The 14,795-nt window shown below is 41.9% G+C and overlaps 1 protein-coding gene across 1 annotated transcript in view; it reads right to left on the reverse strand.

Moving 5' to 3' along the window:
• The window catches only part of DDX46 (DEAD-box helicase 46), a 78,046-nt gene extending 66,828 nt beyond the window's left edge, over positions 1 to 11,218 (reverse strand). The window contains exons 1-3 of the mRNA XM_039242258.1: positions 11,052 to 11,218; positions 6,992 to 7,177; positions 3,447 to 3,590 (exon numbers count right to left, since the gene is read on the reverse strand). Coding sequence (XP_039098189.1) covers positions 3,447 to 3,590; positions 6,992 to 7,177; positions 11,052 to 11,068 — 347 coding nt within the window. The 5' untranslated portion in view covers positions 11,069 to 11,218. The remainder of the gene's footprint in view (positions 1 to 3,446; positions 3,591 to 6,991; positions 7,178 to 11,051) is intronic.
• Between the last annotated feature and the right edge of the window lie 3,577 nt (positions 11,219 to 14,795).

Consider the following 14,795-nt stretch of genomic DNA (forward strand, 5'->3'; position numbering starts at 1 on the left):
CAGCATGAGCAGGAGAGGGTCAGAGAGAGAGAGAGAGACACAGAATCTGAAGCAGGCTCCAGGCTCTGTGCTAGCTGTCAGCATAGAGCTCAACACAGGGCTCGAACCCACGAACCGTGAGATCATGACCTGAGCCAAAGTCGGGTGCTTAACCAACTGAGCCACCCAGGAGCCCCTAATTGGTGTTCTGAAAAGTACATTAGAGGGGTGCCTGGGTGGCTTAGTCGGTTAAGCGTCCGACTTTCACTTAGGTCATGATCTCGCAGTTTGTGGGTTCGAGCCCCGCGTCGGGCTCTGTGCTGACTGCCAGCTCAGGGCCTGGAGCCTATTTCGGAGTCTATATCTCCCTCTCTCTCTGACCCTCCCCTGTTCACGCTGTCTCTCTCTCTCTCTCTCCTAGAAATAAATAAAAATATAAAAATAATAAATAAAAGTACATTAGACATCCTTCTAGATTTGATGAAGATATCCAGAGGTGATAAAGATACTCTCTGATATAAACTCCTAAAATGTTTAAAATTTTGCCATCAAATTTGGTCTTTAATCTGCTTTTGTGTCCAGATTGAGGTAGGTGGTCCTATTTCATTATATTATAGCAAATGTCCTTAGTATCACTTATTGAAAAAACTTTTTCCCACTAATTGCATTGTCATTTATTATATTACTATATACGTGGGGATCTGTTTCTGGGCTCTTTACATGGTTCCACTGATCTATTTGTCTATCCCTACACTAAAACCACTCTTAATTTCTACAAATTTATGATAAATATTAATACCTGGTAGACCAAGCCCTTGTATCTTGCTCTTCAGGATTGTTTATGTCGCTGCATTTCTAATGTTTTAATAGGTCTGTCAAATACTTTTCTATCCATGTATGCCAAGAACTTTTTTTATGTTTATTTATTTATTTTTGAGAGAGAGAGGATGAGCATGAGCAGGGAAGTAGCAGAGGAAAGAGAGAGAGAGAGAGAGAGAGAGAGAGAGAGAATTCCAAGCAAGAAGCTGGATCCACACTGTCAGCACAGCAGGGCTCAATTCCATGAACTAACTGTGAGATCATGACCTGACCGAAACCAAGAGCCAGACGCTTGACAGCAGTAAGCCAACCAGGCCCCCTTGTGTGCTAAAAACTTTTAAACATGAATGTATATTGAAATTAATAAGACATATTTCCTGGGGTGCCTGGGTGACTCAGGTGGTTAAGCCTCCTCTTGATTTGGGCTCATGTCATGATCTCACAAATCATGATCTCACAGTTCATGAGATCAAGCCCTGAGTCGGTCTCTGCACTGACGGTGCAGAGCCTGCTTGGGATTCTCTCTCTCTTTCTGCCACTCCCTACTCACATGCGCGCTCACTCTCTCTCTCTCTCTCTCTCACTCTCTCTCTCACAATAAATAAACATTTAAAGGAGCACCTGGGTGACACAGTCAATTGAGAGTCTGACTTTGGCTCAGGTTATAATCTCGCAGTTCATGAGTTTGAACCCCACATCGGGCTCTGCACTGACAACTTCAAGCCTGGAGCCTGCTTCAGATTCTGTGTCCTCCCTCCCTCTCTGTCCCTCCTTGCTCACTTTCTCTCTCTCTCTCAGAAATAAATAAAGTATTTTTAAAAAAAAGAATGAATATAGCCTACAATTTTCTCACATTGCCCTCCGTCAGGTTTTTATATCTACATTCTTGTCAATACATAAAATGAATTGAGAAATGTTTCTTATTAATCAATCTCTGTTCATCAAAAGTATCATTGCAGAGTGAAAAAGACCAATCACAGAGTAAAAGAATACATTTGCCATTCATAAAAAAATAATAAACCATCCAAGATATTCAGCAATAACAACAAAAACCTCCTATAAATCAGTTTTTAAAGAAGCAACCCAAGGGAGCCTGGGTGACTCAGTCAGTTAAGTGTCCAACTTCAGCTCAGGTCATGATCTCGCGATTCATGGGTTGGAGCCCTGCATTGGTGTCTGTGCTGACAGCTCAGAGCCTGGAGCCTGCTTCAGATTCTGTGTGTGTGTGTGTCTCTCTCTCTGCCCCTCCCCCACTCCTGCTCTGTCTCTCTCTGTGTCAAAAATAAATACACTATAAAAAACATCTTTTTTAAAAAAGAGAAGGAACATGGAGGGCTTCTGGGAGATACTCACAATGTTGTCTTTCTTAACCTTAGTGGTGTTTACATAGGTATTGCTTTACAATTATTTAATAAACTGCATATTTATACTTCATTTACTTTTCTCAATTTGTATTTTATTTATAACTCAAAATAGTCCCAATGAATATTATGAAATGGACCTTTGTAAAATAAAGGTAAAACCAACAAAATTAACAGGAGAAAAACACTCATGGCTAATATGAACAACATACAGAAACAGACACAAATTCATGTATTGACTATCCTTTGACACCACTTTTAAAAACAGGCAAAGAACAAGCCACTGACGAGAAATATCAAGAGTAAATATAAACCACACACACAAAAAAGAGTAAACATATGTCTAAAAGATGTAAACAATAACTCAAAATTGAATAGTACTGTCATCTTAAGGAAACATGTATATTCAATTTAACACAAGCAAAGTTCACACCCATCCTGAACAGCAATTCAGCAATACATGTCATGATTTAAAAACTGTCAAATGGGATGCTTGGGTGGCTCAGTCAGTTAACCGTCTGACTCTTGATTTTAGCCCAGGTCTCAATCTCATGGTTTACGAGTCTGAGTCCCATGTCTGGCTTTAAGCTGTTAGCAGAGCCTGCTTAAGATTTTCTCTCCCCTCTCTCCCTTCCTCTATCCTGCTCATGCTCTCTCTTTCTCTCTCTCAAAAATAAACATTAGGGGCACCTGGGGGGCTCAGTCAGTTAAGCGGCAGACTTTGGCTCAGGTCATGATCTCGCAGTCAGTTGAGTTCCAGCCCCGTGTCCAGGTCTGTGCTGACAGCTCAGAGTCTGGAGCCTGCTTTGGATTCTCTGTCTCCCTCTCTCTGCCCCTCCCCTGCTCATGCTCTGTCTCTCTCTCTCTCCCCCTCCCAAAAATAAATAAACAAGAAAACATTTTTTTAACATTATAAATAAATATTTTAAAAAGTTATCTGTTAAAAAAAAAAAAGTTATCTGTTAATCAATGTCAGAAATGCTAAAAACATAACCTCTAAAGAAAGAACAGAGCTCCTAGGAAGATGTTTACACAATATATTCCTGACCATTAAAAGCAGGTATTAAAGAAGAGAACAATGTATTATGAGTGTTAAAACTAATCAAATGCAGTATTTACCAACTAAATTACAAGCTTTATAACCTATTAAAATTCAACCAACAGTATATCATAGAAGCTAAAACCAGTAAAAAAAAAAAAAAAAAAAAAGAAGAAGAAGAAGAAGAAAGAATAGTGAAGAGTCAGTCCCCAAACTGCATGACAGATTCAGTCCAATGGTAACATTACCTATTCTCAGCTTTCTTGCTTTTATTGCCAGGACTGGAGGATCTGGATCGTCGGCCTCGGCTTCTACTCCTTGAGCGTCTCCTGTCTCGACTTCGAGATCTTCTTCGCTCTCGACTTCTCTCTCTCTCTCTACTTCTGGAACGCCTGAAAGGAGGACACTTTTCATTCATCTGTGACCAATCAGAGCTTCTTTCAGATGTTTCTGTGCCACGTTGAAAAAACCTTCTTTATTATAACCATTAAAAGCAGAGATTTCAATTAACCATCAAATCAGATATAAATAGGGAAAAACTGGTGCACCTGGGTAGTTCAGTTGGTTAAGTGTCTGCCTCTTGGTTTTCACTCAGGTCATGGTCTCATGGTTGGTGAGATCGAGTTGGTGAGCTCTGACACTGTAGAGCCTGCTTGGGATTCTCTCTCCCTCTCTCTCTCTCTGCCCCTCCCCAACGGTCTCTTTCTCTTTCTCAAAATAAGTAAACTTTAAAAATAAATAAATAGATAATAGATAGGGAACAAGTGGGGTGCCTGGGTAGCTCAGTCTGTTTGTTAAGTGCCCGACTCTTGTCTTTTTTTTTTTTTAATGTTTTATTTATTTCTGAGAGAGAGAGACAGCGTGAACAGGGGAGGGTCAAAGAGAGAGGGAGACACAGAATCCGAAACAGGCTCCAGGCTCTGAGCTAGCTGTCAGCACAGAGCCCAATGCAGGGCTCAAACTCACGAACCGTGAGATCATGACCTGAGCCGAAGTTGGACACTTAACCAACTGAGCCACCCAGGCACCCCCCTCCCCCCTTTTTTTTTTATTTGTTTCTTGGTTTTGGTTCAGGTCATGATCCCAGGGTTAGTGAGTTCAAGGCCCTCACTGGGCTCTGCACTGACAGCATGATAGCATGGAGCTTGCTTTTAATTCTCTCTGTCCTTCCCCCTCTCAAAATAAATAAATAAACTTTAATAAATAGGGAACAAATAAAGCCAGTTCTTACAAGTGGTCAACAAAAACTGAGGATATTAATTACAAAACGTTATTTGTTGAAAAACATACCAAATCTATAGTAATAGCTTTTTGAAATCTATGGCCTAAAGTAGAAAATCTAAAACTCATAATCAGCCAAAACCTAAGTATAAGAAAACGCAGAATGGGGCTATGGAAAGATCACAGACACGGAGAGTAGGAAACAAGAATTTCTATTCTAGAGTTGGCAGTCACATGATATATGGCAGATCAACTCTGTGGCTCACAGTTTCTTCATCTATATGATAAGGAGACTTCACGTAGATAATCTCAAAATCTTTCTTGTGCTAAAACCTCATGGTTCTTTTTTTTTTAAGTTTATTTATTTTTGAGAGAAAGAAAAAAAAGCACAAGTAGAAGAGGGGAAGAGAGAGACAGAGGGTCTGAAGCAGAGACAGCGCTGACAGCAAAGAGCCCAATGCGGGGCTCAAACTCATTAACTGTGAGATCATGACCTGAGCCAAAGTTGGACGCTTAACTGACTGAGCCACCAAGTGCACCTAAAACCTCGTGATTCTACTTTCACTCTCAAAAGTCAAAGACCAGGGGCGCCTGGGTGGCCTAGTCGATTAAGCGCCCGACTTTCGCTTAGGTCATGATCTCGCGGTTCGTGGGTTCGGGCCCCGCGTCGGGCTCTGTGCTGACTGCCAGCTCAGAGCCTGGAGCCTGTTTCAGTCTGTGACTCCCTCTCTCTCTGACCCTCCCCTGTTCACGCTGTCTCTCTCTCTCTCTCTCTCCTAGAAATAAATAAAAAACATTAAAAAAAAAAAAAGTCAAAGACCAAATCTTAATCAATTTCACTTAACACACACTTGACTGAATCATATGAAACTGTTCCTGGGACACCTAAGAAGAAACTGAGGAAGCGGCGCTATACGTATTCTCCTAGACAAATATTCTCGCTGAGTACCATGTAATACCTTTGTTAGTTCTCCTTCTAATGTTTGAAAAAGATAGTCTAGGGGTGCCTGGGTGGCTCAGTCAGTTGAGCATCTGACTTCGGCTCAGGTCATGATCTCACAGTTTGTGGGTTCGCGGCCATGTTGGGCTCTGTGCTGACAGCTCAGAATCTGGAGCCTGTTTCAGATTCTGTGCCTCCCCTCTCTCTGACCGTCTCCTGTTCACACTGTCTTGCTCTCTCAGAAATAAATTAAAAAAAAAAAAAAAAAAACCACACTGAAAAAGATAGTCTTTTTTCTGTGATTAATTTATAGCACCAACCTTGTCTTCTTTCCTATTTTAATAAAAAAAAGCTTATCAGAAATATTTCTTTGGTGTAGGGAATATTTTTTATTTAAAGACAATGTTTTTCACCTCTAGAAAGGTTACAGCTGCTTGAGTGGTGCCTAGGAATATGTAAGCAAGTAAAATAAAAATTAGGGCTTTCTTTCATTTAAATCTAAAATGTTTTTTTTTAAATTGTGTCAAACAGAGGCACCGGGCTGGCTGAGTTGGTAGAGCAACCAACAACTCTTGATCTCCGGTAAGCCTGAGCCCTACACTGGGTACAAAGATTACTTAAAAATACCAATCTTTAGGGGCACCTGGGTGGCTTAGTCGGTTAAGTGTCTGACTTTCGCTTAGGTTATGATCTCGCGGTTTGTGGGTTCGAGCCCCATGTCGGGCTCTGTGCTGACTGCCAGCTCAGACCCTGGAGCCTGTTTCAGAGTCTGTGACTCCCTCTCTCTCTGACCCTCCCCTGTTCACGCTGTCTCTCTCTCTCTCTCTCTCCTAGAAATAAATAAAACATTAAAAAAAAATTTTAAAAAAATACCAATCTTTAAAAAATATTTTTCAGGTGAGGAGGTTTCGGGTGTGCTAGTAATGTTCCACATTTCTTGGCCTGGGGGCTGTAACTCAGATATGTTCACTTTCTCATAGTTCATTAAGCTGTATAATTATTATTTGTGCTCTTTTATGTATGTGTTACACTGCAATTAAGCTAAAATAAGGTAAAAAAAATTTTTTTTCTTGAAAAAAAATTGTCAAACAGCAAGCAGGGCTTGGGTAGCTCTGTTCTTTTTCCTCCTCCTGTTATCTTTAGTGGCTGCTCTGAACACAGTGGTCAGCCCTCTTGGGACAGAATTAGAACAGAACACCCTTTAAAAAAAAAAAAAAGCATATTATCGTATCTTTTACTGGCTTTTAAAACGTCCCTCACGGGGCTCTGAAGGTTCTCTTTGTTTTTTTTAACTAGGCCCCCACACCCAACATGGGGCAAAACTCACAACCCAGCAATTAAGAATGTATGCTCTACCCACTAAGCCAGCTGGACACTGCCCACACTTTATTTTTATTTATTTGGTTCTCTTTGGACTATAAGAAATACAGCCTAAAGTTTTCAAACTTAAAATACTGTTGACAGCCATCGTTCCAGGCAAATCACTTCTGGACCTAACCAAACGAGCTGAGGTTAAAACAAAGTGCCCATAAAGGGGCCACTAAAATCCAGTCTAAGTCACACTTTTGAAGAAGACAAATTTAGCAGAGAAGGCCCAATTTATCATAAATCTTTAGGAGATTAATGTCTTACCTCAGGCGCTTCCGGTCTCTTGACCGAGATCTTCTCTTATCCCTGCTACGAGATCTCTCTCTTCTTCTATCTCTATCTCTGCTTCTAGACCGTCTGTCATCTCCACGTTTACTTCTTTTGTCAGGTGAGCGACTTCTAGATCGACTTCCAGAGCGTCCCCTTGATGCTGATCGCTTCCGATAATGGCTAGAATAATAAAGTCAAGATTAAGTTTAGCAAACACAGTTAGCTTCTGTTGTATTTTTTTAATCACATTTTCCCAAAATATCTCAGCACACAAATTAAACAATGAAAGAACTTTTTATACATCAACTCTTTTTTTTTTTTTTTTTTAAAGGTTTAATCTCTACAACCAACATGGGGCTTGAACTCACAACCCCGAGATCAAGAGTCACATGCTCTTCTGATTGAGCCAGCCAGGTGCCCCTACGCTACATCAACTCTTAAAGTCAGGGGGAAGTAATGATCCCTTCAGTTATAGTCCATGTAGAGGGAAAAAACTATCCTAAAAGGGAAGCAAGGACAGTTAAAAAACAACAACAACAACAACAACAACCAAACTCCTACCGCTGGGCCCCAAGCAACTAGCTTTCTGGTAAAGAAAGAGATGACCAATAAGAAAAAAATACACAATACATCACGTGGTGCTATGGAGAAAAACAGATTAGATGAAAGAGAGAGGATGGGAGGTAGGAGGCAGGAAAACATGCTAAGAGACATTTCAGAGGTTTGAAAAAAGTAAAAGGAACCGTGTAGATTATACTGGGGAGACACTTTTCAGGCAAAAGGTACAATTGCAAAGTCCCCGAGGAGGAAGCTTGACTGGTGTGTCCAAGGAACAGCAAGGAAGGCAGATGTGGCTAGGGCTGAATGACCAAGAAAGAGTACCATGAAATGAGTTCAAAGATACCAAAGGGCAGCCAATATGCAGAGATTTGTAGACCCTTATAGATCTGGGTAAGTTGAGAAGTTACTGGAAGGTTCTAAGCACAGGAATAACGTCACCTCACTAATGTTTTTAAAGCATTAGTCTGGGGTGCCTGGGTGGCTAAGCTGATTAAGTAACAGACTCTTGATTTTTAGGCTCAGGTCATGACCTCATGATTCCTAGGTTCCAGCCTAGGAGCTGACAGCATGGAGCTTGCTTAGGATGCTCTCTCTCCCTCTCCCTCTTCCAAACAAATGCACCTGTACCCACTCTCTCAAAATAAATAAACTTAAAAAAAAAAAAAAAAGCAAGCATTACTCTGGCTGCTGAGGGGAGAAAAAACTAAAGGAATGCAAGTGCAGAAGCAAGGAAAACAGGTAGAATGCTAGCAATCACCCAAGTAAGAGAGTAGTGGCTTGGATCAGAACGTCAGGTGCAGAGTTGCCGTAAGAAGTGTCAAATGTGAATACTGTGAAGCGGACTGTATTTAAGGACTAATTCAATGTCAAGTGTGACAGCAAGGGAGAAGTCGTGGATATTGCTGAGATACTTGGCTGGACTGAGGAGAAAGACAAAGTTGCTCCATACTAAGATAGGGAGCTTGAGGAGTAGATATGGAGGGAGAGTGGGAAATCAGGATATCAGGCATTTACATGGAGATGTACAAGAAGTAGCTAAAATATGAGTCAAGAGTTCACCAAGGGAGTCATCAGTGTACAAAAGGCTACTTAAAGCGATAAATGTGGATAAGATGGCTAAGGAAAGAGTGTACCTTTAGACACCTGAAATTCAATGTGCAGAAACCCAAATTTGTTTTTTAATGTTTATTTATTTTTGAGAGAGAGAGAGTGAGAGATAGAGAGTCAGCAGGATATGGTCAGAGAGAGAGGGAGACAAAGAATCCAAAGCAGGCTTCAGGCTCGGCACTGTCAGCAGAGCCCAATGTGGGGCTGGAACTCACAAACCACAAGATCATGTTCTGAGCTGAAGTTGGACACTTAAGTGACTGAGACACCCAGGTGCCCCTAGAAACCCAAACTTACTTCCTTTCCCTCCCCAAACTATTTATCATCCGAACTTTCAGTCAATAGACTCAATATATAAATCATCTTCAGTATCTTTCTCATTCTATACAACCAATAAAACACCAAATATGACCAACTTCACCTTTGTGATTCTTTTCACATTTTATCACCTCTTCAGAGTTCTCACTGTCATTAGTCCACATCAGAGCTATCTAGTTAGGGCATTTTATTTTATTTATTTTTGAGAAAGAGACACCATGAGATGGGGGAGGGGCAGAGAGAGACTAAGACACAGAATCTGAAACAGGCTCCAGGCTCTGAGCTGTCAGCACAGAGCCCCATATAGGGCTCGAACCTACAAACTGTGAGATCATGACCTGAGCCGAAGTCAGATACTTAACTAACTGAGCCACCCGGGTGCCCCTAATTAGGGCATTTTAGAAAACCTTTTGAAGTTTTTTTTTTTTTTTTCTATTGCTTCTTGCTTCTATTCCCTTTTCCCTTAAATCTGTTTTACTCATTGCTGCTAAGGTAATCTTCATAAAGCAGAGTTCTGACCATATTACATAAACAGACACACCCATTTCTTACTCAAAATCTTCATAGGTTCACAATTAAAATCTCAACTTTGAAACTAAATCTACAATCCACCCACATTCTGAACCCAACTGGGTTTCAGAACCTATCTCCTACCACTACAAACTGGGTTCTTCACTTATTTCTCTAACAGCTGGCTCCTTCCCATCTCTGAACTTTTCATCAGTCCCTAAACAAACCTAGAAAACAAGCCATGCAGGAGAGAAGGCTAAAGGTCTGAAAGAATCTTCCTCGTGAAGGGCCCTGAAGGCATGCTGAAGAGTGTGACTTTATCTTCGAAGAACCAATGGAGACAAAAAGAGGAATGACATAATCTTTATTTAAGAAGTGTCACTCTGGCTGCAGTGTGAGGATCTATTAGGAGAATACAATCACAGGAAAATAATCAATTTGAGGCAACTGTAGCAGTGTGAGCACTAAACAATTAGGGCCTGAATTAAGTCTCTGCAAACATTCTTTATCTTTGTGCAGGTGATGTTTACACAGTTTATGGATTTGCTAAATTTCATCAAGCTCTACCCTTAACCTTTGTCTATTTCCCTGAATGGTAATTATATGTCAATAAATTATGTATTTAGGAACACTCAGGTGGCTTACTTGAGCCTCCAACTTCAGTTCAGGTCATGATCTCACAGTTGGTGACTTCCAGCCTAGCTGAAGTTTGGATTCTGTGGCTGTTTTGGATTCTGTGTCTCCCTCCCTCTCTGCCCCTCCACCACTTGCACTCTGTCTCTCTCCTTATCTCAAAAAAAAAAAAAAAGAATAAACATTAAAAAATTGTTTAATTAAAAAATAAACTTATTATTTATATCCCAGATAAAAAGGATCTTTTAGTTACTGCTAAATACAAAGCAAATACTTATCAGTAAAATTAAAACCTCAAGGTCCCAAACCAGGTAATAAAGTTTTGAAGAGATATCCTAATTCTAATAAAGACCTCCCACCCCAGTTTTAAAAGGACAGAAAACACGTATCAAAGAAATATGAAATCTATCTGGAAAACAAATCTCCAAGCAACAATCATCGTAGGCCACTAAAAGCCTAGTCATGTACAACGTTTTAGGTGATGTAGAAATTTTTGTCTCCATGCTCCTTTCAACTGACTTGGGAAAATACCACACAAAGAACTAAAACAGGCAGCAACAGGCGCCAAGGAAACGTGGCAAATGCGAACTGTAAGAAATTCATCTGGGATCACTACTGCCTGAGCGATCACGGTGGGCTCCGTGGAAATGGCGGGATGTGGTGCCCAATCACTGACGCCCTGGAGGAGTGGTCCCACTCCAGAGGCTGGAACCCGCGATGGCAGTGCTGGGAACCCTGTGGCCATCACCCGCCCAAGTACAGCCACTCCCTCGCCCCGGGTCCCCCAGCCCCTCTAGGTGGCCGGGGTCAGCGCCGGCCGCACGTGGGGCCGCCCGGGGTCAGGCCTGGCCCCGCTGCCACCTCACCTCCCGCCTGTTTCCCCCACTTCAAGGAAGCCGCCCGCCCGCTCAGCGAGCCGCCTCACCGTGACTCCCGGCCCATGCTGCCGACCGCGAGAAGAGCGGCGACCTTCGGGACAACGCGCAGGGTAACCGGACAAAAGAAGAGGCCGCGCCTCCCTCAGCTAGCCGGGCGAGGAGCAGCACTAACAGTGAGCAGCAGCTACAGCGGTGGCAGCCATCCGAAAGCAGCGAGCAGCCAACGAAAACAGGATGTGTTGGCGCCGGTGGCAAGAGTGAAGGGAAAAGCGGGCCGGAAGCGGCTATTTCTCCACAGCGCCTCCTCTCCGCTGGAGGCCGCACAACGCATCCTCTGCCGGGTTTCCCCTGCAAGCCCTTGGGTGTCTCTGTGCGTTCGTGAAGTGGAGGAAGGCGCCTTGGCTTTGCAGCCCATGTGAGGGTCTTTCCCGCAAGAGCCACCAAGGCGCCATAGGCATCCCTGAGTTGTCCCAGGACTTATACTACCGCCCTCCTTAACCTGCGCTAAGTGATGGTACAAACTCCTCCATTCACACTCATTCGTTTATACATTCATTCATTTGTATGTATTGTATGGTAGGTGCATGTCCTAGATCCGAGGAGCTTACAATATAGTGGATACAGACATAACTAAAACCACGAGCACATATAAGAAGGATTACAGCATGGGGAGGGATTCAAAGAGATCCCTGAAGATGTAACCTTTGAGGTGAGAGGTGAAGAATGAGAGGAGTTGAGGTGGTGGAGAAGAGGACGAGAGCTAAAAATATATTTGTAGGATTATAGTGGTTCTCAATATCGTCTGAGCTTGGAAGTTTAAAAAAAAAAATTCATGAATGGTGAACCTGGCTGGCTCATTCGGTAGAGCACGTGGCTCATGATCTCCAGGTTATGAGTTGGAGCCCATATTAGGCATAGATATTACTTAAAAATAAATCTTAAAAAAAGAATACATGGATGCATGTATACCATTCCCATATTCTGATTTAATTGGTCTGGAGTGCTTCCTGTGCATTTCTGAGCTTCTTTAGTGATTCTGAAGCACACTCAAGGTTGAGAATGACTCACCTAGCAGAACACACACTGAAATGTTAAGCACTGTTTTAGCAGAAAGCTGTAATGCAGTTGGAGAGAGGCTCTCATATTTTACGTACTTCTGTACTTTTTTACTTTCTTATATGTAAGGATGATAGAAAAATTCTAGATAATGACTGTGGTCGTTAACACATAGATGTATATACATTTGTCAAAATTCATTTAACTGTAAACCTTAATTTTTATTTTAAAATTTATTTATTTTCAGAGAGACACAGACAGTGTGAGTGGAGGAGGAGCAGAGAGAGGGAGACAAGAGAACCCCAAGTAGGCTCCACACTGCCAGAGCAGAGCCCAGCAGGCGAGTGCTCAATCCCTCCAACCATGAGATGATGACCTGAGCCAAAACCAAAAGCCGATGCTTAACCAACTGAGCCACCCAGGCAACCCTATTTTGTTTGTTTGTTTGTTTATCTATTTTTGAGAGAGAGAGAGCACACAGAGAAGGGGAAGAGACAGGGAGACAGAGGATCCAAAGCAGGGTCTGCGCTGACAATAGAGAGCTCAATGCGGGGCTCCAACTCACGAACTGTGAGATCAGAAGACAGACGCTTAACCACTGAGCCACCCAAGCCTCCAAACTGTAAACTTTAATGTTTTAGGGGACCCTGGGTGGCTCAGTCAAATAAGCGTCGGACTCTTGGTTTCAGGAGGTAGTCCAGCCACTATACTTTGCTTATATGTAGGCAATGTAACAAGGGTGAGTTTCAGTCTAGGAAAAACAGGAAACCACTAGTGACTTAAACACAGAGACCCTGAGAAGTGGTCAGATTCTGGATGTATTCCAAGCAGCTCTCCAAACACGACTGATAAATTGAATGTGAACTGTGAGGGAAAGAAAGGCATAAAGAGGACAATCAGGAGGTGCCGGGGTCCGACTCTTGATATTGGCTCGGGCCACGATCTCACACTTGGATCGAGTCTCGTGTTGGGGTCTGCACGAGCATGGAGCCCGCTTGGGATTCTCCCTCTCCCTCTCTCAAAGTAAATAAACGTTAAAAACAAAAACAAAAACAGGACTCTCAGGTTTTGAACAGAACTACCGAGGGTCGTGGTGAACTTGTGGAGACAAGAAAGGCGTGGAAACAGATTAGGCAGGGGAAGGGGAAGAAATCAGTGGATCTGTTACAGTAATGTGATGTTGGAGATGCCTACTAGACATCCAGGAGGTAACGGGCACATAAGGGGATACAGGAGTCTGGAGTTCAAGGGAGAAATAGAGGTTGTCTGAGAGCGAGGGGTCGCAAGCATTTAACAGTGTGGTATTTGAAGCCAAGAAACTGGATGAGCCCATGCCAAAGTTAATGTTACAGCTGGAACAGATTTTTTAAATCATATACTTGAATTTCTTGATTTTAAATGAGGAAACTAAGACTCAGGAAACAAACTTAATCCTACGTCACTAATCTTTTTGGAATCTAAACTGGAAGCAGAAACCATGCATCTGCTACCTAGCCCAGAGCTCTTTTTAAAACAGTGCATTTCTAAATCACTTTTAAGAGAATACAATCATGTGACAATTCTGATGGGCTTTTAATTTCACAATATGTTTATGTTAAGTTCATAGCAATTCTGTGTCCCAGAAAAAAACTCTTTTAACTATTAGGACAGGTAAAAGAAGTAATTATAGTCCAGTATGTCTCCAATACATCACTTTTAACAAAATGCCCTGGCTTCCAAAGCAGATTTTGATTCTAAGTTCATTTTTTTTAAACTATTATTAAGTAATCTCTACACCCAACATGGGGCTTGAATTCACAACCCCAAGACCATGAGTCCTATGTTCCTCCAAATGGGCCTGCCAGGCACACCTAATTAACCAGTTCTAAGGGTCTCATAACCTTCTTACTGTTTTTAGTACCAATGGTGGTGCCACACATCCATTTACACAACTAATCAGACTATAAAACTATTGGTTGAAGGTGTCACTTTTTCTTTTTTGTTTAATCTTTATTTATTTTATTTTTGAGAGGGAGAGGGAGACAGAGAGAGACAGAGTGTGATCAAGGGAGAGGCAGACACAGAATCTGAAACAGGCTCCAGGCTCTGAGCTGTCAGCACAGAGCCCAACACGGAGCTCGAACCCACAAACTATGAGATCATGACCTGAGCTGAAGTCAGATGCCCAACGACTGAACCACCCAGGTGCCCCATAAGGTGTCACTTTTCAATCTAGGTTTTACTCATATACATTTCAAGTCCTTGAAATGTCTAAAGTAAAAAATTCTTCATTATTCCCACCACTAAGAAACTACCATTTCTGTTTGATATTATTCAACATACTTAAGCAAATTATGACGGAGATGCCAACTGGCTGAATAAAAAAAAGGGGCACCAACAGACACAGATGTCTTATAGCTAGCTCTTCCATCTGAAGTAAATTTGATAATGATCTACAAGTATTAAAGCTTGGCATGTGTCAACCGACTGAATGGGGCCTTTTTTTTTTTAAAGAAACAAAAGTAAACATGTACAATTTAAGACCACTAGTGTATTCCTAGGGATTGGGGGGAAGTGACAAATCCAAAGATGTTTTTTTACTCTTGATACTGGATTCATTATGGAATCAGGACGAACATGTGCTCATCATCTTAGCCTAAGTCAGGGGGACACACTTAAATTATTATCCTTATTCTCTATTATTCTGGTTCAGAGTTAAATGACAAAAAAATGAAGATTCTGACACTAATGAAAAA

The sequence above is a fragment of the Hyaena hyaena genome, unplaced genomic scaffold (assembly GCF_003009895.1).
Source record: "Hyaena hyaena isolate Hyena2069 unplaced genomic scaffold, ASM300989v1 scaffold_214, whole genome shotgun sequence".
NCBI lineage: Eukaryota > Metazoa > Chordata > Mammalia > Carnivora > Hyaenidae > Hyaena > Hyaena hyaena.